Here is a 27,051-nt window from a genome sequence, read left to right on the forward strand (position 1 = left end):
ACGAACCGTGAGATCATGACCTGAGCCAAAACCAAGAGTTGGGGCTTAACCGACTGAGTCACCCAGGTGCCCTGAATTACGTATTGTTGAGAAATATTTGCTCTCTCTCTCCCTTCCGCAGAAGGAGAGCACCTGCCGATGTCACTGACGATGGGTTTGGCCACGTGACTTGCTTTGGCCAGAAGAATGAGGTGGTCCATGGTGTACTGTGAGCAGAGGCCGAAAGAAGACTGTCACTTTCCTGTTTATTTTCTTGTGCACCTGCTGTTGCTACAAGAAGGCAACGGCCAGGCCAGCATCCTGGCCCTAGGAGAAGGGTTAGAGCCACGTGAGGCAGATACGTGCTTCCCCAGCCAAGCTGACTGGATTAGGTCCCCGCAGCTGATGCACAGAAGTGCCTGGCCCAGCCCAACCTGGATCAGCCAACCCTCAGTTGGCCCAGAGGCTTATTGTGCAGAAGCTTCGCGGGTATTGGTATATGGCATGCTTCTGGCCGTAGTGAACTACGGGCCATGGGGACATGGGGCTCATTGAATGGCCAAGATGCACTTCTTAGTGCTACGACTCATCAAGTCTCAGGCAGCACTGAATACCTTTGGACCCCTCCCCCCCTCCCCCCAGAGCAGGGCAGAGCTGCTTCCAGAGACTTCCCACGTAGTGAAGCAGAGAAGGTACAAGATAAGCTCTGAAGGAGGCAGAGTTAGGGCCCAGCCAGGCATGCTTGGGTCCTCTTCCCGAGGGTGCAGTCAGCTAAGTGAGTGTTCCTTGGGGAGGAGTGAGGCCGGGAGTGTGACTCTGGCTGTAGTCTTTCCATCAGGAAACTCTGGCCACACAGGGAAGACTTTGGGGTGCCCCGTAGAAAGGCAGCCTGCTAAATTCTATTTTCCTTGGGGGCTTCCTACCTTCTTTACCAGACAGCCTTTCTTTAGTCCACTCGGTTCCAAGCCGCAGAGCTGAATGCCCTCCACATGGCGTTGGCTCTGGACTCTCTGAGCTGGGTGTCAAGGTTTTTCTCATGGAGAGAAGGAAGTTCAGAGGCCCAGAGCACCCAGCCCTACAGAAGGTGCCTTCTACTCTCTCCAACCCAGCCTTAGGCCCTCCTCTCCATTCTGTCCCAGAAATCATCTCAGACCGCATGCCTTACTCACTGGCCCGCTGAGGTTCCCTGTAGTGGCCTGGCCACCGCTTAATGGTTGACTGCTGGCTTGCTAGATCGGAGTGCTCCCTGTGCACCTGTCAGGGTCACTTCCTGGGCTGAGTTCCTGTTCATGACTGCTGCCCACAGGGCCCATCGCCCAAGGCTGGTTGCTGGGTATATGGGGCTCCACCTGCCTGTCCTTTCTCCTTGTGCCTGCACCAGAGCACAGGGGGGTGCTGATCTTTTCCCCCGACCCCCACCCTGATTCAAATGTGCTCATCAGATTGCCTGTCAAGGAGGGAATCCTGACGTGAGGACTGCTTGGAGCGAGTGCTTGGAAATGTGCCTGGAACATGGTTCTCAGCAAACCAACCTAGATGTTCAGATCAGCTCACTGGAAGGAAAGCCAGAGAGGCACTGTAAATCGTCAAGCCCTGCCCACCCCTCGCCCCCAGAGACAACCAACAAACAGCCAGTAAATGCCTCAGCATTAAACATTTCTTGGTGAAGGCGGGACAGTCAATTTTGACACTGTTGTGAAAAAAATACAGCCTAGTTTCTGTTCAAATGCACCAAATTTACTGCCCGGGTTCTCATTAACTACTGTCAAGGCAAAGCAGATAGACAAAATAAATTATGAAAAAATTACTTTTTTAATGTACAAAAAGACTTATTTACAAGTTGAGTGTGTCATCTCAATTCATAGCATGTAGAAAAAGCGAAATATTTTGGAGATATAAATTTGGCTGGATGATTCACCTACAGTATTTTCAGGGACGACGCCTTCTGTACAGGTTATACACAGGCTGGGGACGGCTAGTGAAATCCTAGCTCAGGGAGTGAATGAACACCGCCACGGAGCCCACGCCCTCGGAGGAGTCCCAGGGCTGTTATTTGGACTTGGCTTTGTCTCTGGACCCTAACAAAGCGTCTGATGTTCTGGGATGCAGAGGGCCCAGGGAAAATCTTGGCCCTGCCGTGGCCGAGGCCAGGGTCACGGTTATCATCAGGCTCACAGTGGTGTGGTTGGTTTTGGCCAGGTCGCCACAAATTCAGCGTGGGAAAGGTGTGGGGGGGTGTGTATGTGTGTGTGGTGGGGGGAGGGGGGAGGCATCCATTCGCCCTACAGTATGTTCAGGAACGATGTCTTCTGATACCAGTCCCAAGTTCCACTTCCAGGTGGGGCTTGTTCACAGCGAACAGGAAAATTCAGTGATGGTCCCTCAGAGTCCCAGGAAACAAACCCTTCACCCACTCAGCCCCACCAAAAACACCATGCAGGTCATCGTGCTCTGTGGAATGAACAGGACAGAGGGGAGGGAACCCAGAAGACCCCGGGACGTCATGTTGTACCTTGGCACAGACCACTGGGCTGCAGGTAAGCGGACAACACAGCCTGGGGGAGACTGGGCAGAGGCCGCCATCAAAGTCCTGGGGTTTTCCGTGGCAAAGTGGGCGGACAGTGCATCGGAGAAACAGGATTGGGTAAACATACGACTTCCTCTTCTTATGGGAGATCTCCAGGGTGGCCTGAGGCCGGGTCCCTGGTGCTCTCCCACTTGCTGGAGGTCCCGTGCCAGGCGTCGGCTCACCTGGGTCCATCCCTAGCCCACAGCAGCTCCAGCCACCCCGAGGTATTTAGAAGTGTTCTTTCCAGGAAGGGCTACATTCTACATGCATGAACACTGTAAACACGGTCTGGAGAGGCTAGGGCAGCTGCTGGGCTTGCCCTAAGCACTACAATTTTTCTTTTTTTCTGGCAATACTTCCATTCTTTAGTCATTCATATACACTTGAACAGCCTGCCCGTCGCAAACTTGGCTTTGCGGGGTAGAGATGCCAGCTCTACCAGACCTGGAATCAGGACATGCTTCCAAATCATCCAGGTAAAAATCTGTTTTCTTCCTCTGTGGCACAGGGATGCGAGAGGCCTCAAGAAGTAAGCTTCGCAGAAGAATTCCAGTGGGCCAGGAATTCCATTACCTTGCAGGTACGGGAACTTTGAGAAACTTCTCTTCCTGGATTAGAATATCCAGTATGGCTTTCGGATTCAAACCCAAATGTGGTTCCCTCTACCCTCTTTCCTCATGTACTTGGAAAGCCTTTGGCCAGTGTAATCCCTCATTAGCCAAATGACAGAGGTGAAGAAGCCAGAACAATTTGGTCCTATAAACACCAAAGGCTGGGAAGCACTGTGCAAACGAGTATTTCGCTCCTGCCTTGCCTTTCTTGTTGAGACTTTTTAAAGTGTTCTGAAAAGCCATCCCGAAGATGACCAGACAGGTTGCACACGAAGCTGCCCTTAAAGCATTTGTGGTCCGGACCGGCCATTGGCAAAACTCCCTCAGACCTATTTAATACTTTTTTTTGGAAAAAGACAAACTAGAACTCCCGTGCTTTGGGAAATGAAGGTTCCTCCGACTCCACGGAGCACCAGGGGCTGGGAACTTAGGTCATCATGTTCAGGAACTTGCTCTCCTCTGCCAGGCTGGTGAGCATGGAGTTCATGTCCCCAACCGCCATGTTGCTGATGCCCGTGGGGATGGAGGGCAGAGTCAGGGAGTTCCGGGGGGTGGTGAGGCAGGAGGAGTTCTGGGAGAGGCTGTGGAGGAGGCTGGGACTCAGGGTGCCTGAGAGCAAGCTCGAGTGATCGCCCTCATCCATGATGGCATCAAAATCAATCTGGGGAGCCTCCAGTAGCTGGGAGTCCACAGTGCTGGACACGTGGTTGACCCCTGGAGAGGGCAAGGGCTGGGGTTGGATGCTGTCGGGGCAGGCCTGTGGCGGCGGTGGCTGGGGCCGCATGACCTGGCAGCCTGCGTGGTTCTCCAGGCCTCCGTTCTGTTCATACATGTGGATCTGGCCATAGTAGTACAGCATGCTGTGGTCCGGGACCCCACCTGTGTCCTGCAGGGGGGGCTGGGGAGGCCGGGACACCACGCCGCCCATTGCTCCCTTGGGCGCATCTGCCATCTCCTGATGGGTCGACACAGCAGCCATGGCGTGGCCGGTGGCTCTGGCGTAGGCCAGCTGCACCCCGGCACGCACCCCCCGGTGGCAGCCGGCGGGGCTGGGCTCGGCGGGAGGCCGGGGTTGAACTAGGCCAAAGCTGGATCCGGCTACCCCCGCGGTGCCCTGCTGGGGTTCCATGAAGCCAGGTTGCTGGGCAGGTAGAAGGTTGGGGCCCTGGCGGTAGCTCTCCTGGCTTATGGGGTTCGCCAGGTGATGGCTCTGCTGTGGGTAGCTCTGGGTTGAGTGAAGCGGAGGCATCCCGGCCAGGGCTGAATTGGTGATTCCGAGTTCCCTGCGGCTGCTGCCCATCATGCTGGCTTCGGGAGCGATTTCCATTTGCTGGGGGAGCCCCAAGTGGACTGGCTTGGCTGCCATGTTGTTACAGGACGGGGGGTACTGGTTCAAGGTCCCACCCATGGCACTGGGACTCAGCTGGGGGTGGGCCTGGCCGTAATTGGTGTGGGGGCTCACGGTGGTGGTCATATTGGAACACTGACCACCTGTCCCTGGCTGCCGCAGCTGCTGCATGTAATTTATCCTAGGCACCGAGGGGCCTCCCCCGCAGGGCTGAAAGTGTCCCTGCCCGCTGTCCAGGGCTCCCGGGCTCAGCTGCAGGCCTTGTGGACTATAGCCCGGGTACTGGCCGAAGGCCGGCTTCTGCTGCACCACAGCCAGGTTGCCCTGCGAAAAGGGTGAAGGCTTCACCTGGCTGGCCAGGGCGTCCATGGTGCCGGAGCTCACCTCATTCCACTGCACAGGCATGTTGTTTTTGTTCAGGCTGGAGGGGGGCCCGTAGCCCAGCTGGCAGCCTCCCAGCACAGGGGCGGAGGGGCCCACGTTGGAGTCCGCAGCCACCATCCTGCGCGGGCCGTGCAGCCCCGGGCTGGGCAGTTTGGGGTTCTCAGAGAAGCAGGTGCTTTCGGGGGGATAGGCCTGTGAGGGGCTGTCGTCCAGGGCACCGCCCGCGTGCGCCTTGATGTACTGTACCACGTCGTCCGGCAGCACGAGGTCGTCCTCGGGCAGCATGAGGCCCACGTCGGGCCCGGCGCTGTCCGCCCCCACCGCCAAGGCCTCCGTGGCAACGTGCTCGCTGATGCTGGGCGGCCGAGGCGAGTAGGCGCCTCGGGCCAGGCCGCCGTCGGCGCTGGCGTGGCCAGGCAGGCGGAGACCTCGCCTGTCGGCGCAGGGCGGCAGCGAGGCCGGGTTCACGTCGTGGGCGCTGTGGAAGCGCTGCACCCGCGGCGCGGCCAGGGCGTCGGGTCGCCTCACCGGGTCGCTGGCCCGCCGCGCCCCGCCGCCCGGCGCCTCGTGGGGGAAGGCGGGCGCGGGCCCCGCGTGGCCGTGCGTCGGCCCGTCGCTGCCCCGCCGCGGCCCCAGCGGGCGCGCGCAGGGGCCGGGCGGCGCCAGCCTGGTCCGGAGGCCCGCGCGCTCCAGGCCGGGCAGCGGGGTGGGCGGCGGCCCGCCCGTCGCCGCGGCGTACTTGGCGCGCAGGCTGTACTGCTGCGCGGGCGTGAGGCTGAGCGGCCCCGAGCCGCCGCCGCTGCACTGGCTGGCCTCGCTGGAGCGCCGCGACGCGTCGGTGGAGATCGGGTCGTAGGAGTCGGCCGAGCTGGCGTTGTGCGGGCGGCCGGCGCCCAGGGGCGAGGCCTCGCTGGAGCGGCGGCTGGAGAAGTAGGGGGAGATGCCGGAGGAGCGGCGGCTCACGGTGTAGGCGGAGCTGACCGTGCTGGTGGAGCTGTCGCGGCGCTCCTGCAGGTGGCTCAGCATGGTCACCTCGCCCGCGGACAGCTCGGACAGCCGCGGGTTGGGCAGCAGCCCGCTCGGCCCGCCGCCGAGGTTTTCCAGGATGGAGCCTGCGGGAAGGGAGAGCGGTCAGTGCCCAGGGAGGCGGGGTGGGGGCGGGGTGGGGGTGGGGGCGCGGGGCCTCTCCTGCTTTGCCCCAGCCCAGTGTGCCCGGCCACACAGCAGGCGCTCAACCAATGAGGCTGGATTGGGATCTTAGCTACCACTGGCTGGCTGGCCCTGGATTCTGATGTCTGATCCTTAGTTTCTCCACCTGTAGACAGAACGTGCCTCTCCATAGGAGGAGGTTATTGAGAGGAGTGTGTGTGTGTGTGTGTGTGTGTGTGTGTATGTGTGTGTGTGGGGGGGAGCCCAGAGGGCCCTGGCCACAGCCTGGCTGCACCTTCACCTTCTGTGTTTGGGTGTAGCCAGGTGGGCTCCCCAGGGGCTGGGTTTACTGGGCAGGCTGCTTAGCCAGCCCCCTGAGATCCACACCCATGGAAGACAGCAAAGGCCCCAGAGCGTGCAGGGATAAGTGTGCGGTGACTCAGGCCCAATGACAGCTGATGTCACAGGGAGCTCTGAGCCTTGAACGGCCTGACACTCCTGCAGGGATCAGTCACTGGATGGGGGCCACCCCAGGAAGGGGTGACCTTGGGTAAGGCAGCTGTCTGCCACCCAGGCGATTTCTGTATGAGGCTGACAGTTGAAGGCCTTTCACCAGCAGGTCCCTCAACAGCTGGGGCAACAAATCCTCCTTGCAAGCGAAAGCTGGCGCCTCTCAGTGTCCACCACACTGGCTGTTGGTCCCTGGGAGGGCACACTGCCTGGCACAGAGTCAGCACTCAGGAAATGCCCCCGAAGACGCTTTGCACGTCAGAGCCTGGTCAATGCCTCCTGAGGCTGTCTTCTCCATGAAGTCCTCTCTGCTCTTCCTCAGCTGACCTGCTGTCTCCCTCCTCTGCACAGCTCCACCCTGAGCTCTGTCGTCGCTTCCTGGCTCCTTCCCCGTCAAGTGTGCATCTCATGGCATGGCCCTCCGACCATAGGCTCCTTCTGACCACAGGGACTGGGGGTGTATTGCTCTCCTCCCTAGAGCCTTGGCCGTGGTGCTCTCGGCAGATGCATGGCCCGGGCTGTCTCAGCTCTGCCGTTGGTCTGTTTAGGGCACTTTCACCTCTCTGAGCCTCACCTTCCTCATCTGTGCAATGGGCTGGTAAGAGCCATCCTATTGTGGGCATTCGATGCCATGGCAGGTGGCATTCGATGGAGGTTAACCTAGTGGGTGCTCGCCCCAGGCTCTCCCCTGCCCCTGCCCATGCACCCGGGGCCTCCACTCACCACTTCCCGGGAGGGGAGGCAGCTTGGTGTTCCGGGTGTGTGGAGCCGGCCCGGCCCAGGAGCAGGAATCCTTCAATGACTTGAGCTTCTCCTTCTTGAGCTGCTCGAACCGGTGCATGGCGGTCATGTGTTTGCGCAGCTGCAGGCCACCAGCAGAGGGAGCGGCCAGGGCTGAGGCGTCGGCCCCCGGGGGCGTGTCATCCAGAGCTGTCAGGTCTCCCAGGCTCCCGGGCCCAGTCCCCGGCATCTCCACGCCGCTGTCGTTGTTGGGGGCACTGCCCAGGGGAGAGGGCTCGCTGCTGCAGGACGACTGGGCCCCGGGGCTGGACTGACACAGCTACAGGGGCGTGGCGAGAGGGCACAGGCTCAGAGGGTGCGAGAGCCCACTGGGCCCTTACACACCCAGGAAGGAAGCTGCCACGTGGAGGAGCTTCCAAGCATCATTATGTTTAGCCACCTCACTTCTCTGAACCTCAGCTTCCCCAGCTGTAAGATGGACCTGTGCTGCCTCTGGGACAGGGTCGGTGGCTGGACGGCAAGCATCCGGTTCACAGAAGGCACCAGTAATGGGCAGCTCCACGTTCCCCTGCCTCGTGCTCCTCTGTTCTCCTAGCCAGCGTCGGGGCCAGACCTCTGCATGTGGGGCTTTCAACATATGGGCGCTTGGAAGCTGTCCCCCACAGAGGCTGCCACGGCTGCATGAAGATGACCTCAAGGGGGGTATTTAATGTGCCCAACGACAGGGGGGTGCCATATGATGTGGCAAGGAACGGGAGAGGCCCGCTGACCTGATGATGCTTTCTCAACAGGCCAGACGCAGGTTGTTGGAAAGGACAAGGAAGACCAGGGAAGGTGGACCTCCTGGATCCAGGCCCTTGCCCGAACGGCCACCCCAAACTAGCCGATGCAGAGTGGGGCAGAGAGCTCATAGCCCACGTGTACAATGCAGGACTCCATAGAGCCTGAGCTACCTTCACTGGGACTTGGGATCTGAGCCCGGCCGAGACTCACTTCAGATGTAGCACCTCTGGGCTCATTCCTAGGCCAACAGCCCCCAAAATTCCAGATTTTTCCTTGGGAAGCTATAGTGCTCCCTTCTGCCCACAGCACGACCCACATTTTTCATGTTAGCATTCAAGATCCATTGTCAGCTGGTCCCTCCCTCCTCTGTGGCCTGAACTCACACCCCCACTCGGCCCTGTCCCTCCTGGAGGGTGGGCCCCCACGGTTTGCTCCTATACCTGCCACTTGACTCCTGCTGCCAGCCTCTATCTGTCCCCAGGGTTCCACCTGCAGTGCTTGGTGTCTACCTGTCCAAACCCACCTTGCCAGGCTCCTGAGGGGCCTGGACCGACAAGTCAGTCCATGCCTAGGCATCAGCCCTGGACAAGCACCCCAGCCCGCCCGCATCGCGCCAGCCCGCCCGCACCCCCACCGGGCTTCTCTGCTCACCTCAGTACCGTCTATCCTTAGGGGAGGTACAGTCGAGAAAAAGAGGTGGAGACAAAGAACAGGTGGTTAGAACAAAAGGAGTGGAGGCCACGGGGGCAAGGACGCAGAGACAGGACAGAGGGGAGGGGACCGACCATGGCGCAAATGGTGCCGGTCGGCGAGGCAGACCCCAGGAACCGCCCGCAGAATGACCACTTGGGGGCAGGCATCCCCGCTGCCCGTGGCCCTGCCCAGCAGCATGGGACGTGGCACAAGACAGGTTCTACGAGAGGCCCAAGGTAGTGAAGGGAGGAAAAGTTGAGCTGGAGAGAGGAGGATGTACGTCATCGTGCACTTAGAGCGGGGGACCCCGACGCAGACCCCACGCGGCAGCTGGGGCTCTGGGCCCTCGTGCTGCTGGGCCGGACCTCCTGGGGGTGGGTGGGAGGCATGGACTGGGGCCTCCACTGCCCAGCTCTGCTTACCCCGGAGCTCTCGGTCTTGATGGCTTTGATGTGTAGGCAGTCTTCCACGGCCTGGCTGGTGCTGCTGGCCTCGGCACTCTCCTCCGAGCCCCGGCCCCCGGGCTCGGCACTGGCCTCGTGGTCCCCGTTCTCCTTGAGCAGCGGGGCGCGGAGGTGCACGTCGTTACGCTGCTTCTTGGTGACGTGAGCATCTGGGCCGTGTACTGTCTTCACATGCTTCCGGAGAGAGCTGGGGTCCGTGTATCGCTTGGTGCAGCCTGGGATCTTGCAGATGTAGGGTTTCTGGGAAGAGAAGAAGGAGGCCTGTGTTATGCATGGGACGTAAAGACAGACTGTGAGAGGAAGCGCTCCCCAGTCTCCCGAAGCCATGTCATGTCCTTCGGCAGAGCCCGGCCGGCAGTCGGAAGGTGCTCGAGCTAATCTACAGCCAGTGTGCCCGGAGGGAGCCACGCCAGCCCCGGTCCTGCAGGAGCGTGGCCCCTCTGGTCTCATCTGCCGTCTTTTCATGCGGGTAAGACATGGTTGAGGAAGCCCTCATCACTAGCTAGGGACCCAGATCAGAGACAACGGAAGGAGTGGGGACACAGAGCATGGTGGGACTGCTGCCTCCCCTGTCATCAGGGCACTGGGATGTTTTCATGTTGCTCTGTTACACCTGCGAGACAGCATTTAACACCCTGGTTTTTCTGGTGAGGAAAGTCAGGTTCACAGAGGCAAAGAAACGGGCTCGAAGTCACTTAGGAACAGGACGAAAACCCAGGGTTTCTGAACCTCAGTCCTGAGCTCACACACACACGCACACCTATATACCCCACACCCGCGTGTAGACACTCCCCCATACCCACACGCACACGTTCACACGTGCTCACACGTCCGTGCAGACTCACACTCAAACACACACGCACACACATATGCACATGTACATAAACATCCACACGCACACACATCCTACAAATCCACGTCCACAAAAGACCCACATAATACACACACACACACACACACACACACACACATACACACACACGCACACACCCCTCGCCGAAGCGAGCTGTTGTCTGCAGAGGCCCTATGGGGTTTAGATACTTTTGGGAATTCCTCTGATTTCTTGCAAGCGTTGGAGGAAATCCCGTTGGGGTCCAAAATGTATCTAAGCTTTTAGAAATGTTCCTTCCCGAGTCTACCTGAGCAAAAGCAGTTGGGCAGCTGGGCTCGTACTGCTCGGAGGCAGTACGGCAGACTGTTGTCCCTGGGCTCTCTCAGCCCTGCCAGGGGCTCTGGCTAGCTGGGGAGACAAAGGCCGCCCTGTGCCCCATCCGTAGGGGGCTGACAGCTACGGCAGGTCAGACGGCATTAGCCGAGACAGCACGTCGATGCCAGCTGCCCAGGGGCCTGCCGACGTGTGCTGAGCTCAGACCGCAGGTCGGGGAGGAGGGGAGGGGCATCAGGCACCTGGCCACCTGATGGCCTACAGAAGTGTAGAAGGCACGCATCTACTCGAGTGTCCGCGGGGCCCCACGCACACGTGCCGTGCACACCCTGGCCGGCATACCTCGTTGGAGTGGGTGCGGTTCTGGTGCTTGGCGCGGTCTGAGGCGTTGGAGAAGGCCTTGTTGCAACCCTCGTGCTCACACACATATGGTTTCTCCCCAGTGTGGGACCGCAGGTGCGTCTTCAGGTTCTCCAGGCGGGAGTAGGCCTTTGAGCAGCCCTCGAACTGGGAAGAGGTGGGTTGGGTCAGCGAGGGGTGCCCCAGATCCAACGTAGGGCTGGCCCACTGCCTCCTCCCCAGGCCCCCTCATCTGCTGTACCCCCCCTCCAGGGCACCCAGGAGTACGCATTTTAACAGAAACGTCCACCTTGCTTTCAGATTCTAAAATGACATCGGGGCCACTATAGAAAACTCGGAAAAGACGGAAAAGTGCAAAAAGAGAAAGGAAAGGACATGCCCGAGGACAACCACTGGCGACATGGAAATAAGTCTCTTTCAGGGGACTTTGTGGCTCATCCCCGGTTTTTGTTTTTAAGTTTATTTATTTATTTTGAGAGAGAGAGAGAGAGTGGGAGAGAGTGAGAGAGTGGGGGAGGGGAGGGAGAAAGAGAGAGAATCGGAAGCAGACTCCACACTGTCAGCACAGAGTCCAGTGAGGGGCTCCAACTCACTAACTGTGAGATCATGACCCGAGCGGAAGTCAAGAGTTGGATGTTTAACCAACTGAGCCACCCAGGCGTCCCCATCCCCATGTTTTATTTATTTATTTATTTATTTATTTATTTATTTATTATTATTTTTATTTTGAGAGAGAGAGACAGAGAGAATGGGAGAGGGTCAGAGAGAGAGAATCCCAAGCAGGTTCTGTGATGTCAGCGCAGAGCCCAGTGCAGGGCTCAGTCTCACGAACCATGAGATTATGACCTGCGCCGAAATCGAGTTGAATGCTTAACTGACTGAGCCACCCAGGCAGCCCTTATCCCCACGTTTTAAAGCCACACTGGGAACATATCAAGTATTTAGTTACATACTCCATTTGTTAAAATCAACGACACATGGTGAGAATCATCCCATATCATTAAAAACTCTTTGAAAATGTTATTTTAAACTGTTTCCAGGGGCACCAAAGCTCTAACCCCCGGTCAGAACTTTGGTGTGCATTAAAATGTGCTGAGAATGAAATCCAGTTTTCTCCGTGTCCTTGAGTGAGCTGGCCGCCCTCACACTTGCTATGGCCATGCTGGTCCCCATTCAGTTCCTTGACCCCACCAAGTTCTTCCCAGCACAGGGTCTTTGCACACACTGTCCCCCTCTGGCTGGAACCTCACCCCGGCCCTGGCCTGGCTCACTCCCTCTCAATCTCTTAGGTCATTTCCTCTGAGAGCATTTCTCTGATATTCTTAATCATAACACTACCGTTTTCCCTTTATACTGCCTACCACAATTTATAATTATCTTCACCATTTTATTATCTGGCCTTCCCACCAGGATGCAAGCTGGAAGAGAGCAGGTATCATCTAGATCTTGTTCATTTTTAAATTTTTTTTTTAACCTTTATTTATTTTTGAGACAGAGAGAGACAGAGCATGAACAGGGGAGGGGCAGAGAGAGAGGGAGACACAGAATCTGAAACAGGCTCCAGGCTCTGAGCCACCAGCACAGAGCCCGACGCGGGGCTTGAACTCACGAACCGCGAGATCATGACCTGAGCCGAAGTCGGACGCTTAACCAACTGAGCCACCCAGGCGCCCCTAGATCTTGTTCATTTTTATGTTCCTAGTATTTAGTGTCTATGAAAAAATCCATTTTCAGCACTCAAGAAACATTAAAAGAAATTTTTTGTTTGTACCCGTTTATTCAACTTTGAGAGACAGAGAGCGACAGAGCATGAGAAGGGAAGAGGCAGAGAGAGAGACACACAGAATTGGAAGCAGGCTCCAGGTTCTGAGGTGTCAGCACAGAGCCCGACGCGGGGCTTGAACTCACGAACTGCAAGATCATGACCCGAGCTGAAGTTGGACGCTCAAACGACTGAACCACCCAGGCGCCCCAAGAAACATTTTTGAAAAGGAAGGAAGGAGGGAGCACGAGAGTGTGACTGAGACGGAGGGAGGGAGGGAAGGAGGAAGGAGGGACGGATCATCATGGGGGGTTCTGCACCTATTCCCAAGATACTACAACAGCATCTAGTGTGCCTATGAAAACTGCCCTCAGCATGACACGGAAACCCCAGCAGGAACTGTCACATGCTTCACATCCTTGCCTTTATTCCTGACCAGTCTGACTGAGTACATTGGGCTCCAAATGCCTTTGATCTGTTTCTACAACTCACAGCTCGTACCACAGGGCTATGGCGTGCTACCACCTAGCATGTTACAAAAACAACTTGCCGCAAAGGGCCGGGAAGAGCAAAAATAATTTTGCAAAAGGAGGACAAATCTGGAGGACTGACACTTCCCAATGTCAAAATTCACTGCGTTACCATCATAAGGGCAGACAGAGGGATCAACGTAATAGAAGAAACGAGAGTTTAGAAATAAACTCATATATTAGCATCAGGTGATTTTCGACAAAGGGCCATTCAATGGGGAAAGAAGAGTGTCTTCAACAAACGGGATCAGGACAACTGGACAGCCACGTGCAAAAAGAATGAAGTTGGACCCCTACCTCATACCATATACCCAGACTCAAAATACATTAAAGACCTAAAGGGTAGAGGTTCCCTATAAAACTATATACAGATTTATATAAATAAGACTATGCATTTATAAACAATAAAACTCACAGAAGAAAACATAGGGGTAAATCTTTGTGACCTTGGATTAGGCAATGGTTTCTTTGATATGACACCAAAAGCTCAAGCAGTTAAAAAAGTGGACTTCATCAAAATTAACAACTTTGGTGCTTCAAAGGAAACGATCAAGAAAATGAAAAACCCCCAGGGGGAGAAAATGCTGACAAATCATATATCTGATGAGGGTTTAGAACTACTGCAACTCAACAGTAGAGACAAATAAACCAGCTTGAAAATGGGCAAAATATGTGAGTAGACATTTCTCCAGAGATGATATACAAATGATCACTAAGCACATGAAGAGACGCTCAACATCATCAATCATTAAGGAAATGCTAATCAAAACCACAGTGAGATGCCCTTTCACATCCACCAAGATGACTGTCATTAAAAGACAGGTTAGCAAGTGTTGGGAACGACGTGAAGAAATCAGCACCTTCACATATTGCTGGTGGGAATGTAAAACAGCGCAGCCTTTTTGGAAATGGGTCTGGCTGGTACTCTAGGTACATACACAAGAGAATTAAAAACACAGGTCCGCACAAAAACATGTACACTAACGTTCGTAGTTGTACTTGTGCTAACAGCCGAAAAGTGAAAACACTGCAAATATCCATCAACTGATGAATGGATCAAAATACTAGGATCTATCCATACAATGGACTGTCGTTTAGCCATAAAAGGAATGAGGTATTGGGGCGCCTGGGTGGCTCAGTCCGTTAAGCTTTCAACTCTTGGTTTTGGCTCAGGTCACGATCTCACGGTTCTTGGGTTCTAGCCCCACATTGGGCTCCGCGCTGCTGGTGTGGAGCCTGCTTGGAGTTCTGTCTCTTTCCCTCTCTCTCTCTGCCCCTCCCCCGCGCTCTCTCTCAAAATAAATAAATAAGCTAAAAAAAAAAAGAATGAGGCTACAACATGGATGAATCTTGAAAACATGCTGAGTGAGCAAAGCCAGACACAAACACTACCCATTGTATGATTCCATTTTTATGAACTGTCTGGAACAGGCAATTCACAGAGATGGGGAAGTAGATTAGTGGTTGTCAGGGAATGGGGGAGGGGTGGGGAAGAGAATGGGGAGTGACTGCAAACAGGCATGGGGTTTCTTTTTGGGGGTGATGACGATGTTCTGAAATCAGCTAGTGGTGATGGCTGTACAACTTTGTGAACATACTAAAAACCGCTGAATTGTATATATATTTTTTTATTTAAAAAAATTTTTTTAACGTTTATTTATTTTTGAGAGATAGAGACAGAGTGTGAGTGGGGGCGAGGCAGGGAGCAAAGAGAGGGAGACACAGAATCCAAAGCAGGCTTCAGGCTCTGAGCTGTCAGCACAGAGCCCGATGTGGGGTTCAAACCCATGGACCGTGCAAGATCATGACCTGAGCCAAAGTCGGAAACTGAACCGAGTGAACCACCCAGGCGCCCCTGAATTGTATTATTTTTTTAAAAGGGTGAACTTTATGGCATGTGAATTTTTATCTCAATTAAAAAAAGAAGTTAGCAACAAAGATAGCATATTTCATTGAATCCTGGCTACCACCTATTTTAAGACAGCCTGATTTCAGGGATATTAAAATATATGATATTATATTAATATAATATTAAATGTCTATCTCAGAATTATGAAATACGGTGATTCGCGGAGAGGAGTTCCCAGAGGCTTCAGCTGCAACCACATCAGTACATCACTGGACCAACGGCCCTTTTATTTTTTATTTATTTAAAACATGTTCTTTAATGTTTAGCTTTGGGGGAGAGAGAGAGAGAGAGAGAGAGGCAGAGAGAGCGAGAGACACAGAATCCCAAGCAGGCTCCAGGCTCTGAGCTGTCAGCACTGAGCCCCACAAGGGGGTCGAACTCACGAACCGGGAGATCATGACCTGAGCCAAAGTCAGAGGCTTCACCGACTGAGCCCACCAGGCGTCCCCCACTGGCTCTGTTAAAGAGGGAGCAACTGTGTGTGGTAAAAAAAGGTCTCACCAATCATAGTCACAAATTCTGTTCCCTCCATAAGGGAAACTGTCTAAAAGGTCTTATCTCTGTGTTCATTTTGTTCACTTAAAAGAAATTAAAAAAAAAAAAAAAGAAATTCACCCAAAGTGATTTTGCTCAAGCTGTGAAACCACCAGTGAAACTTTTCTCTGTGCGGGGGTGAGGGGTGGGGGGGGGGGGCAGAACCCAGGGTGCTGCTAAGGGGGCTCCTGTGTCTGGGGTCTGGCAGCCGTGTGAACTGTGGGGGTGCAGCCGTACCCCGGGGCCCAGGGGCACACGGACACAGGTAGGGAACACCGGCACCCCCCCCCCCCCAACTGCGAGGTACACACCCAGGGGGTAAATCAGAGATCTGGGATGGCACACAGGGGCGGGGCCTCATGAACCCCAGCCCGCCGGAAGGCGCAGGGCAGGAGCACACAGGACAGACAACATGCTGGAAGGCTGGGTCCCCGTGACGCTGCCCGTGGCCTGTTCAACCCAAGTACACCTGTGGTCAGCCACGCCCAACCCAGCCCCACCACGCGTGAGACGCGGCAGGGAGGAGGGGCCACTCACCGTGCACTTGTGGGGCTTCTCGCCCGTGTGCCGGCGCATGTGCACCACCAGCATGTACTGGGCCTTGAAGGGCTTCTGCTCCCGCGTGCAGGCCTGCCAGCGGCACACGAACTCCTTCTTCTCCCCATGGATGTGCTCGTTGTTGATGTGCTGCGGGAGCAAGCCCATAGGGAGGGGTGAGCCCAGCCACCCACCCCTGCGGACCCCACCTACAAGGCGCAGACGCCCCACCCAGCAAGACCACCCCCTAGGCGCCAGGCCACGCCTCCTCAGGAGTTCTCATTAGCTGCCATTAACCCAAGATCCACTGGGTGATCTCCTTGTCTCGCTGCATTTCCCAATTCTCTGTCCTCAAAGTCACCACCTATGACGGGCAAAGTCATCCCGCTCATCCCAGGCTGGGCTCTAGGCTCCGGTGGTTATGATGATGCTCCTGGGCTGCAAACAGTAGGCACTAATTAACTGTAGTGAGGCAGTCGTGCACTGTGGTTGGTGCACGAGATGCTTCTCCCAAGCTTGCTCCTATTGTCCCAGGAATTTTTAAATATGCTTTTTTATTCCAATGGAAACATCAATGCATCCTCACCTCTGTCTTTGACAGTAACCTGTGAGATGATGGCTCTGCCCCTTTTGGCCAAGGCCCAGATGGTTCTGTGGCCTCTGCAGGGCCCAGGCAGCAAGGGTGGGTGGAGCTCGATGGGGACCCTGACGGTGGGCTCTGGGCACTGTGTGATGCTGCCCCTGGGACAAAATGCACGGACAGCACGACTGATCTGGAGGTATGGCAAGGGGGAGCCCTGCATCCCAGGGTAGGCGGAGCCAGCAAGCTGCCCTGAGTTGACCCTTTGGATTTTAGTGGTTTGCTTTGTTTATTTAACTGAAGGCTGCAGGACTCACTGGAGCAGGGGTATTATTGCCTCTCGGCTTAGGATGTGTGGATATGTGTGGGGCCTTCAGACTTTTATGTCCTTAATCTTTGAGATGGCTTATTTATCTTGGGGAGTGAAAAAAGGTGGTATAAGTCACTCACACAGTAGTCTGAAAAAGTGTACTGGACCTTGAGTGCTTCCTCTTGCTCTAGGGCTTTTCTCTAAAGGCCACTGGGGAGCCTCCTTGTACCCCCCCCCCCCATCAAGGTCATGTCCTGTCTGTGTGCGGATAGGGCTGGGCTTGCTTCCCCCAAGGGGGACGGGGAGGGTGAGACACTCAGATCTCGGGGGCCTGTTCTCTCTAGCCCCAGTGCCTTTCCCCTCTCTTTTCTTCGCTCGTCTTCCAGCCGTCACTGCCTCCCACACACCACAACCTCCAATGCAGCAGCCATTAGCCACCTATGGCTCTTGAGCCCTTCAAATGTGGCTGGTCCCACCGGGGATGGGCTGTTTCAAAGACGGAGAATAAAAAAATAATAATAAGGATGTAAATAAAATATCCCACTAATTTTCGTTTATAGTGATGACACATCAAAATGATAATCTTTCAGATATATTGGGTTAAGTAAAATATATTATTCAAATGAACTTCACCTGTTTCCTTCTACTCTTTTTAAACAGTGTGCTCCCAGGTTCACATAAAATTATGTGCGTGGTGGACATGTGTGGTTGGCAGCGTCTTTCTGCCGGACCGTGCTGCTGCAGGTCTTTGCAACCTCTGGGGCCGTCCGAGAACTGAGCATGCGGGCCCTGGCAGCACCTGACCCGGAGAAGACAGAAAAGCGCCGGTCCCACACGCCCCCGAGAAACAGGCCCGACCATCATGCATACAAATGCCCATGTTGGAACAAGTACAATCTACAGCGCTTTGAACTTCCAGGGAAATCTTATCATATTAGCCTCACTTTCCATTTTTAAAGCCTCCCAAATGATAAAAATGCTTCCTGACAATGCCTTTCATTTTTTTCTTATTGGTTTACTTAGCAACAAATTGTTAATAATCGACTGGGGGCTCCAGCTCGCCCGTGTGCCTGCCACCATCCATCTTCCCAGGGAGCGGAGAGAGAGTCACAGCCGGCAGAGGGGCTGGCTCTCTTTTCATAGGGGGCCTCTCTTTCCAGGGCCAGGCGGAGGTGATCACCTCTGCCCACAGGGACAGTCCTGGGCACAGGCAGAAGGCTGCAGCTGAAGCCCTCCTTCCCCCCGACTGCCTGTATGTGAGGAACTCCCTTTCTGCTCTTGGGGGCTGGCTTGCTCACCACTGTGCACACCTCTTATGTCTGCATCTCTGTTCCCCCTCTGCCCACCCCCGCCCCTGCGGCCCCACCCGGCCCCTCGTGGTCCCACATGCAGTCCTCTCTCTCTTTCATCTAATCTCCTCTGTCCTACAACTCACAGCCCCAGTGGCCCCTTCTCCATCTCGGAATGGTTTACCCAAAGATGTGGAACAGGTTGAAAAATTATGTTCGAGTTCCAGAAGGGCTTAGGGCAGCCCCATTTCACAGGTGCTATGTCAGCCGCGACAGGTTTGCTGGGAAATTCTGATCTCCTGTGTCCTCACACTTTGGGGGTGGGGAGGGCACCCCAAAGAAAAGAAACCCTGGGTATTTGAAAGCAACTGGCATGACAGGAGGAAGCAGAGGGAGAGGGCAGTGTCCTAAATGCGGAGCCCACAGAGCTGCGGAGAAGCAAACCCCTTTGGGATGGCTTCAGGATGTGAGCAGTGTGAATCGACCCCATCCAGAAATCTGACTGGCAGGCTGGTGTGGGGCTCATCGGTACAGACTCTCATTCGCCAAGGAGTGTGTGGGTTCGCGGGGGAGCAGTGTTGGGAGGGTGATTCTTGAAATTAAGCTCTCTTCTGGATGGAGAGGAGAGACACCCGCTCAGGACTGCTGTGGGGAACAGGGAGGAGGGGGCGGGAGGCTAGCTACCATGCATGAAATGCCATCTGCTAAGTGCTTATGTGGGTATCACATCTAACCTTCACAACTTTGTTGGGTAGGCTTCACCCCCATTACGGGAGGAAAAAAACTGGGGCTCATGGAGGTTAAGTCACTTGTTTGGAACCACTCGGAGAGGTGTGGTGCAGCCAGCCTCTGCTCTCCAAACCTCACAGGTTACCTCTCGACTGCTATCATATGGATGCTGCTGTACATGACATGAGGGGGCACCCAGGTCCCATGGCCTCTCTGGTGTCCTGAGCAGACAGTACCAGGTATTTCTAAGCAGCCCCCTCTTGATAATGGTATTAACACCCCATCTGTTCTTGTGTACATTGGGTCTCTGTGAATGGTCTCCAAGAGGAAATTACTAATTCCTTCCTCCATGGGAGGGCCTTCTTTCAGGTTTCAGGGTCTGTGTTTATAGATGCTCGCTGGTTTAACTAATCTTATTTCCCTCTTTGCACTGGCTGCTAGGAAGCTCAGAGAAAAAAAAAAAGATATTTATGTGAATTATAGCTCAGAGCACATAGCTTTTTTTTAAAATCCATTCCACACCTGGCTTCATTTATTGTTCCTTTCTCCTTAATTTTCTCATTTACTTATTTTTGTTTTAATCTCTTATACCATGTATGTGTCTGTAGGCCCCCTTTTAGAAGCAGGCACGGCCCAGATAAATAATTAGGTCTCCCACTTGCAGAGGACGTGGCCCCGGCATCTCCTAGAGCCGCCTCCCCCAGCCCCTTCTCCCCCGCAGAGGGCCTGAAGTTCTGTCCGCTGGGCGGGCTGCTGGGGCTTAGAGGCTCACGTGCACCAGCTGCTCCTGGGTGTCGTACTCCTTGGTGCAGTCTTCCCAGTGGCAGTTGGTCTCATAGATGATCACTTCGGCCTCCTGCTTACAGTCGTCCCTGTCCAGGTCTTCCTTGAGGTCAGCCAGCTGCTCCTGGGGGAGGAGCAGAGCAACCCACGTGAGCCACGTTCAGCCACCGGGCCCTGACGGAAGGTCACTACTGGCCCCGGGCGGTCTATGTCAAGGACCCTGAGCTGGTATGGGTGTGGAGACGCACTCATGCACATGCACGCACACGTGAGCACACATGCATGCACTTGTACACACACGCACACGCATCCATACATGTATGTGCTCAGCCACTTTCTCAGCCACTTTCCTCAGCTAGCTCCCACCCATCCTTCTCCTGTTGCACAGCTGTCCTGGGGCCCCTCCTTCCTCTCTAATGCTGGCTTGTCATCACCAAAGTGTCCCGTCACATCCTGGGTCAACCGACTTGGCGAGGAGAACAGGAGAAAGGAGGGCAGTGACTTTCGCTTATGTGGTTTGGTTTCCTCCGGGAGAGCCAGGGTGGACCCGCATGCGATCGCGGTGGGGGCGTTTTCATTTATAGTCTGCACGGGGTCTGCTCCCGCCTGGAGGCAAGAGAACAGCCAACATGCATCTGGCCTGGCCCTTCCGACGACTCACTCTCACACTGTCCCCTCCCTCCAGGACACAGAGCACACCCCGATTCGTGCCCAGGGTTATTGGCATGGTCTCCCAGTGCCCATCCTGTCCTCCCCGCCACAGTCCTAAGAGGTGGGCATCTGTGTTCTTGCATCACCGCCAGGAAAATGGGTTCAGGGAGAGGCCACCTTGCTCTCTGCAGGGCACTCAGTGAGTGACAGCCCCCATCTGCACTGGCGTCTCCTCATCAGGACAGGGCCCACGTGTGCCCTGTTCAAGGTGGCAAAAGAAAAGCAGGGGACACAGGGGCAAAGGAAAGGCTGGGAGTGGGAGCGAAGGGGGAGGCACAGACGTGCCAGGCTGGGACAAAAGCCACAGGATGTCAAGGATTCCCCGATATTGCACTGGCTGGCTGGGGCAGGCTCAGAGCAAAGCCAGGCAAAGCGGCAGATGTTAGAACGATGGAATGCTTTCCATTTCACACTATCTACAAAACAGCAGGACTGTTCTGTTTTTCCCAAGAGCCTCCGGGGGAAACATTTATAGCCCAGATTAAGGGGGCTGACCTCCCCCACAGTCAGAAGCCCCAACCCCTATGGGCTCTAGAGACCACGAAGCGGAGGCTGTAGCTCGCCCGTGAGCCTCATTACAGATGCTGAGTCCATTTCCGCGAGTGGGGAAATCTGCCTCATGGCTCCCCGGGCTGGCCGCAGACTCACGCCCCTGACGGACTTTCCACTGGAGCTGCAAAGCTTCTGGTTGCTTCTCAGAGTACTTTCCAGTGAACGCACTTGCCCTGAAAAGGCAAACGATGATGTGCAGTATCCTAAGCCCACGGGCAGCGCTGGGTCCACATTAAAAGCAAGTGCAGGTGTGCCCCTGCCCTGAACCTTTAGCAATGGGGGGGGGCGGTCGGTGGGGCTGTGGCCCCCTACCCCTGCTCTGCACTGTCAGAAAAACTGCAAACAGACTTATTATTTCTGTACGTCCCGCTTATTTGAAAGAAGATTTGAAGGAGCTGCCAGGTGGACATGTGAGCGGAAGACGGCGCGGGGGCAGGGGGTGTGCTCGGGGCCTCCAGATGGGGCTGGGCATCATCCCAGCCCACGGTTTTGAGGGCTTAAACAGAGCGGGGATTCATTATGCCGCATGCCTGCCAAGGGGAAGCACGCCCATCCACCCTGCAAATGAGACAGGTCACTGAATCAGGACCCTGAGTGACATAGTGACAACCTCTTGTGATAAACAGCTTTCCTTCCACGGACACATTGGAGGAGCCAGGCCAGGCGGGAAGGAGGGCCCTGTGCTGCCTTTCTGGGTTGGAGGGGCGGGGCAGGGGCTCCCCGGGGCTCCGCGTCTGTCCTCACAGTTCCAGCATGTTTATCTCCCCTGGATATGTGCCGTCCTCATCAATTTCAACGGCCCCCGATGATGGCCGACCTCGTGGAAACCATGCATCATGCGGAGATGCTTTGGCGTCAGCGAGGGGAGAAGAATTTGTCACCAACTCCTCTGTTTGCCTGACAATAACAGGACCCAATATTTCATAAAAATTAAGTGCCCAGAGCATGCCCGATGGTTTACAGGTTTGATAAAGGATGGTCTGACAGATGTAGGGAAGACGGGGGACAGGAGGTCCCCTGCATCCTTGGTGTCAAAACTGGTGATGCTGTAGTAACAGATGGAGACCATGCCACTCTCAGAGGCCTGGGGGGGGGGGCGGCGGGAGGCTCGCCCGCGGGGTCAGCACTCACACCAAGCCCTTCCTTCCCATGACAGGCCTTTGCTGCAAGAACTGGGACCATCAGCCTGCTGTCTCGGAGCATCTGAATAAGTGGCAGGATCTCCAAAGGGACTGGCACAGGGGTTTCAGTCCTGCAACAGACCTGGGCTCTGATTTGCTCCCTCCCTCATCTTCCTGCCAACAATCATCTTCCTTGCCTCCCCTCTGTACCGTGCTTCTCGCTCCCTCAGATGTACATCGAGTCATTAGAAATTCCTACGTCATAGTGACTTTGCATCAGGCCCTGTGCAAACCCTACCAACATAGAGCCGAGTCAGCCTCGTCTCCCAAATGCAGCCTCTCCATAGCTTTCAGCGCAGTGTAGGCTACAGGTGACATGAGCTAGGAGCTAGGATGGGCGTCTGGGCACATGCGAGTCCTACTAGCCAGGAGAGTCAGGAAAGGTGGAAGTGGCAGTGAAAGGGGTGAGGTGGGGGGTGGAGTTCTAGGGACGGGGAGCAACTGGACAGGGGCCACAGCCATTCAGGGGACAGGAGTGACTGAGTGTGACTGGGGCTTGTGTGAGAGGCTGGGGTGGGGATGGCTGCAGCCCCAGACATCCATCCATCCATCCATCCATCCATCCATCCATCCATCCATCCGTCTATCCATTCATCCATCCATCCATCCATCCATCCATCCATCCATCCATCTATCCATCCATCCGTCTGTCTATCCATCCATCCATCCATCCATCCATCTATCCATCCATCCATCCATCCACTCATCCATCCATCCATCCATCCATCCACTCATCCATCCATCCATCCATCCATCCATCCATCCACTCATCCATCCATCCATCCACTCATCCATCCATCCATCCATCCATCTATCCATCCGTCCATCCATCCATCCATCCATCCATCCATCCATCCGTCTGTCTATCCATTCATCCATCCATCCAGCCATCCATCCACTCATCCATCCATCCATCCACTCATCCATCCATCCATCCATCCATCCATCCATCTATCCATCCGTCCATCCATCCATCCACTCATCCATCCATCCATCCATCCATCCATCTATCCATCCATCTCTCCATCCTCCCTCCATCATCCATCCATCCATCCATGCATCCACACATCCACTCTTTCATGCAGAACGTGTTTGATGAGCATGTAACGTGCAGGGTGCTGGGCACACAGCTCTGGTCCTCCCTGAGCTCACAGTGTCCCCGCCCTCTCTGGTTCACTCATTCATGCAAGCAGCTGTCCGTTCGTCCATTCACCACCAGGGCCAAGGTCCCAGGTCCGCCCACCCAGCTGGAGGACGGCCAGGACAGCCAGTAGGTTACCTGCGTCAGGGTCAGCGGGGAGGCTGGCCGCAGGCCCTCTGCCTCTGTCTTGACCTTGCTGCGTTTATGAATTACGATGGGGTTCACGGTGCTGCTCACAGCCGATTCGCTGTTCTGCTTGTTCTGAGGGAGGGAGCAGGGGAGTCCGTCATGCAGGGGCAGGGCAGGGACACCCCGAGTTCTGTTTGGGTTTTACCTCAGGGATCCTCCCCACGTAGGTTGGGCCAGCACTTCTGTTTGAAGTTTCAGAAGCCGGGTCTCCCGACTTGGTCCTCTGGCTGGGGGGGCACAGCCACGAGAGAGCCCAGAGTTCGGCCTTCCAACCCCCCCCCCACCTCCCTGGGAATGGAAAAGAAACCCTCTCTTTGCGAAATGTGGGACACCTTCACTCCTGTTCCAGCAGCCTCAGCTTCTCAGCCTTCTGGAGCAGGGGGTCTTGAAGCATGAGAGCAGGAGAATAGGGCCGGACCAGCCCGGGGAGCAGGAAAGAAGAGCCTGGTCACAAGAGCTGATAGCTACTGTCTGGGGGGAGGTGCCAGGTGGACACCTGGAGCCCTGGGGTGGAGAGGGAGGGCGTCCTGGAAGAGGGGCTGCTCCAGACAGGGTGGGGTCTTGCCTTCGTCCCAGCACATGCTCACCTCTGGGCTCCACCCTGACAGGTGGCTGGCCTGGGAGGTGGCGTGACCTCGAGAACTGTCATCGTGAACGTTAGCCACGATCCGGGTCCCCACGGGGCTCTGCGCCCCCAAGCTCAGGTATGCGCACAACGACCCGATTAGGCGGCAGGCCCCGCTCCGCACACGCGTTAGCCCAGGCTGAAAGAGCTTCCAGCGAGTTGGGGTCCAAAACGCAGTCTGGCGGAGTCCACAACTGTGTCCTTCCATGCCCCGATACTGCCTCTAAAACCATTTCCTCATGTGCAAAATGGGGCTTCATTCAGCAAAAAATAATGGCACTTACTGTGTGCCTGGCACTGTACCAGCACGCCCTGCCACGTCGAAGGCCTGCTGGAGAGCTCAAGTAAGATGGCCTTTGGTCAACCTAGGCTCTAAGTACCGAGTACATTGTACTCTGTCTGCCAGAGCCTGAATTCTAGGGTTGCTCCGTCTACTCATTACATGGACTGGACAGGCGACCACAGAATTTATAGGCCAGGCACTTGCCAGCCAAAGTGAGGGTGTCAGGACCCCGCCCAGGTCTCCTGATCCAGCATCCGGCCCTTCTGATCCCGTGGCCTATTGCCAGAAGGCATCCCACCAGCCAGACCCGAGCGAGGAGTCCTTCCACAGGTTCCCGGCATGAGACGGCAATGATCAGCTCTCATGGGGCCCGGGGAACCCGGGGACCCACCTACCTGGGTGGCGTCGCTCAGACAGGTGGTGCTGCCGCTGAGCTGGGTGGGCGTGGCATTGATGGAGGCGAGGGCCATGGGCTGCTGGGCCAGGAAGGTGGGCGAGGGCTGGATCAAGGGCGGGGTGTGTCCGAAGGCTGAGCCCAGGCCCCTCTGCTGGCTCAGGATCTGCTGGTAGGCCACCGGGTTGATGGGGTGGGGGAAGGTGAAGGCTGGGCTGCAAAGGAGAGCAGGCAAGTCACGGAACAGAGTTGGGGGGTGTGGAGGCTGTTTGGTCAAGACTTCCTGCGCAGAGAGGACCCTGCCAGGCATCGGGAGGGGCGTGTTGCTTATCTTGCAGTCAGCACGGCTTTACCTGGCTCAAGAGCCACCACTGTTTGCCATCTCAGGCCTCATGGGCTGTGCTCGCCTGCAGGCCCCGCCCCATGACCCAGCCTTCACCCCAGGGAGGGGCCAGGCGTCATCTCAGGCCTACACCCCAGTCCTTCACCTCTCTGACGCCTGAGAGGTATCCCTGACCATCTGAGCCCACTGGGCCCTGAGGCCGCTTCTGATGCCCTCTTGTCCAGGACATGTGCCCTGGGCCCTGCAGCTCGCATCACCCCCTCTCTTCTTTCACTTCTGCTGCACCTCTAGGTTCTTTTATGCCATCTGCATATGAGCCCTCTCTCCAGAACACGATACTGCGGAAATAATGCTGACCTCCAAGGCCAAGCCATATAAGACATGTGGCTTGGGTGGCTCGGTCAGTTGAACGTCCAACTCGTGATCTCAGCTCAGGTCATGATCTCTAGGTTCATGGTATGGAGCCCCTCATTGGGGCTTGAGATTCTCTCTCTCTTTCAAAATAAGTACATAGCTTAAAAAAAAAAAAAGACATGTGGCTTCCTCCTTGCTCTCTCCTGCATCAGTCACTCAGGGTGGGGGTGGGGGAGCCAGCCGCCATGCCGTGAGGAAGCTCAAGCAGCCTTATAGAGAGACTCCCGTAACGTGAAATAAAGGCAAGTCTTCAGGTGCCTTACAGCCCTGGCCGACACCTTCAGCGCAGGCTCGTGAGACCCAGCGCCAAGCCAGTCTCATTTTCTTGACCCCAAGAAACAGTTCGAGATGGTAGATGCTCGTTGTTGCTTTAAACAGCTAAGGTTAGGAGTAATTTGTTTTGTAAAAAAAAGACAGCCAACATCCTTGTTACCACTTCGATCTCTGCACGTCCCAGGGCCAGGCTCTCCTGACATTCCTCACACCTCCTGGCCTCCCTGAGGAGGGTTGCGGGGAGGAAATGAGTTGAGTCAAGGTGGTTGGGTCTGAGTCCTTAGAACAGCCATGGGCTGCACGGTGGAGTGGGGGCGGGGTGGGGACAAGGGCGAATGGTGTCAGTGAGGTCTGGGTGTGCCGTGCTGTGACCACAGCGGGAAGCTGGCTGCCTGCTCGGAGACCTGGCATGGCCCAAGTCGGTGTCACAACCTGCGCCACCAATGGCTGTGGCTGCCATAAAACCTTGGGTTTTATGGTTGACTCTTTCGTGCCAGGCCCAGTAAACATACCTTTCACATCAGAGAGTAGCTTTGGGGGATGAGCCGACACAGGAAGACGTACTCGAATGTTGGCACGTTGCGGCATCATCGTGGTCGGTGTGGAATTCAGGGAGCGTTTGCAAGCACACCGACTCACAAATGCAACGTGTCCTGTCTTTCTCCACGGGTCGAAAGCATGGGCCCTCCCCCATGTGGCCCCCAGCCCACCTTCTGGGGCTCGGCCGCCCACATGCCGGCTGGGCTCACCTGAGGGTGCCTGCTGACAGGTGGCCGTAGGAGCCGCTGGCCGCCGAGCTGCTGCGGGAGTTGTTGATGTAGGCCACCAGCGAGTTGGGTGATGTCCGGATCATCCGCTGCAGATCCAGGCTGGCGTCTGACAGCGGGGAGATGGACAGCGCCCGCTTGCGGCTCAGGCGGGGCGTCACCCGTGGGCTGGAGAAGCGCGACACTGTGGGGACAGCCAACCCCAGGCATCACTGTGCTTGTAGGGGGTAGAATTGGGGAAGGGGGACTGGTGGGTGGGGGGACAGCGGGAAGAGCCTTTGAGGACGGTGTAATGAGAACCACAGCTGGGGGCTCTTGGGCAAGGGCCCTGGCCTCTCTCCAAATCAGTCTGCTTATCTATAGAATGGGATGGATCCATGCATGACGTGGTGGGGGTGTGAGAAACACAGGGCAGATGCTTGGGGGAGAGAATATGTCCGCTGAACATAAGTTAGTGCC

At 55.8% G+C, this 27,051-nt stretch overlaps 1 protein-coding gene across 4 annotated transcripts in view; it reads right to left on the reverse strand.

Annotated features, from left to right (window-relative positions):
• Positions 1–1,772: 1,772 nt before the first annotated feature.
• GLI2 (GLI family zinc finger 2) overlaps positions 1,773–27,051 on the reverse strand; it is a 257,356-nt gene continuing 232,077 nt past the window's right edge. For all 4 annotated transcript variants that reach the window (XM_045479495.1, XM_045479497.1, XM_045479498.1 and 1 more), the window contains 9 exons: positions 26,575–26,776; positions 24,797–25,010; positions 23,443–23,565; positions 19,709–19,843; positions 16,029–16,178; positions 10,739–10,903; positions 9,190–9,471; positions 7,274–7,610; positions 1,773–6,003 (listed from right to left, as the gene is read on the reverse strand). In XM_045479495.1, coding sequence (XP_045335451.1) covers positions 3,587–6,003; positions 7,274–7,610; positions 9,190–9,471; positions 10,739–10,903; positions 16,029–16,178; positions 19,709–19,843; positions 23,443–23,565; positions 24,797–25,010; positions 26,575–26,776 — 4,025 coding nt within the window. In that variant the 3' untranslated portion in view covers positions 1,773–3,586. The remainder of the gene's footprint in view (positions 6,004–7,273; positions 7,611–9,189; positions 9,472–10,738; positions 10,904–16,028; positions 16,179–19,708; positions 19,844–23,442; positions 23,566–24,796; positions 25,011–26,574; positions 26,777–27,051) is intronic.

This window comes from Leopardus geoffroyi, chromosome C1 (assembly GCF_018350155.1).
Source record: "Leopardus geoffroyi isolate Oge1 chromosome C1, O.geoffroyi_Oge1_pat1.0, whole genome shotgun sequence".
Classification (NCBI taxonomy): domain Eukaryota; kingdom Metazoa; phylum Chordata; class Mammalia; order Carnivora; family Felidae; genus Leopardus; species Leopardus geoffroyi.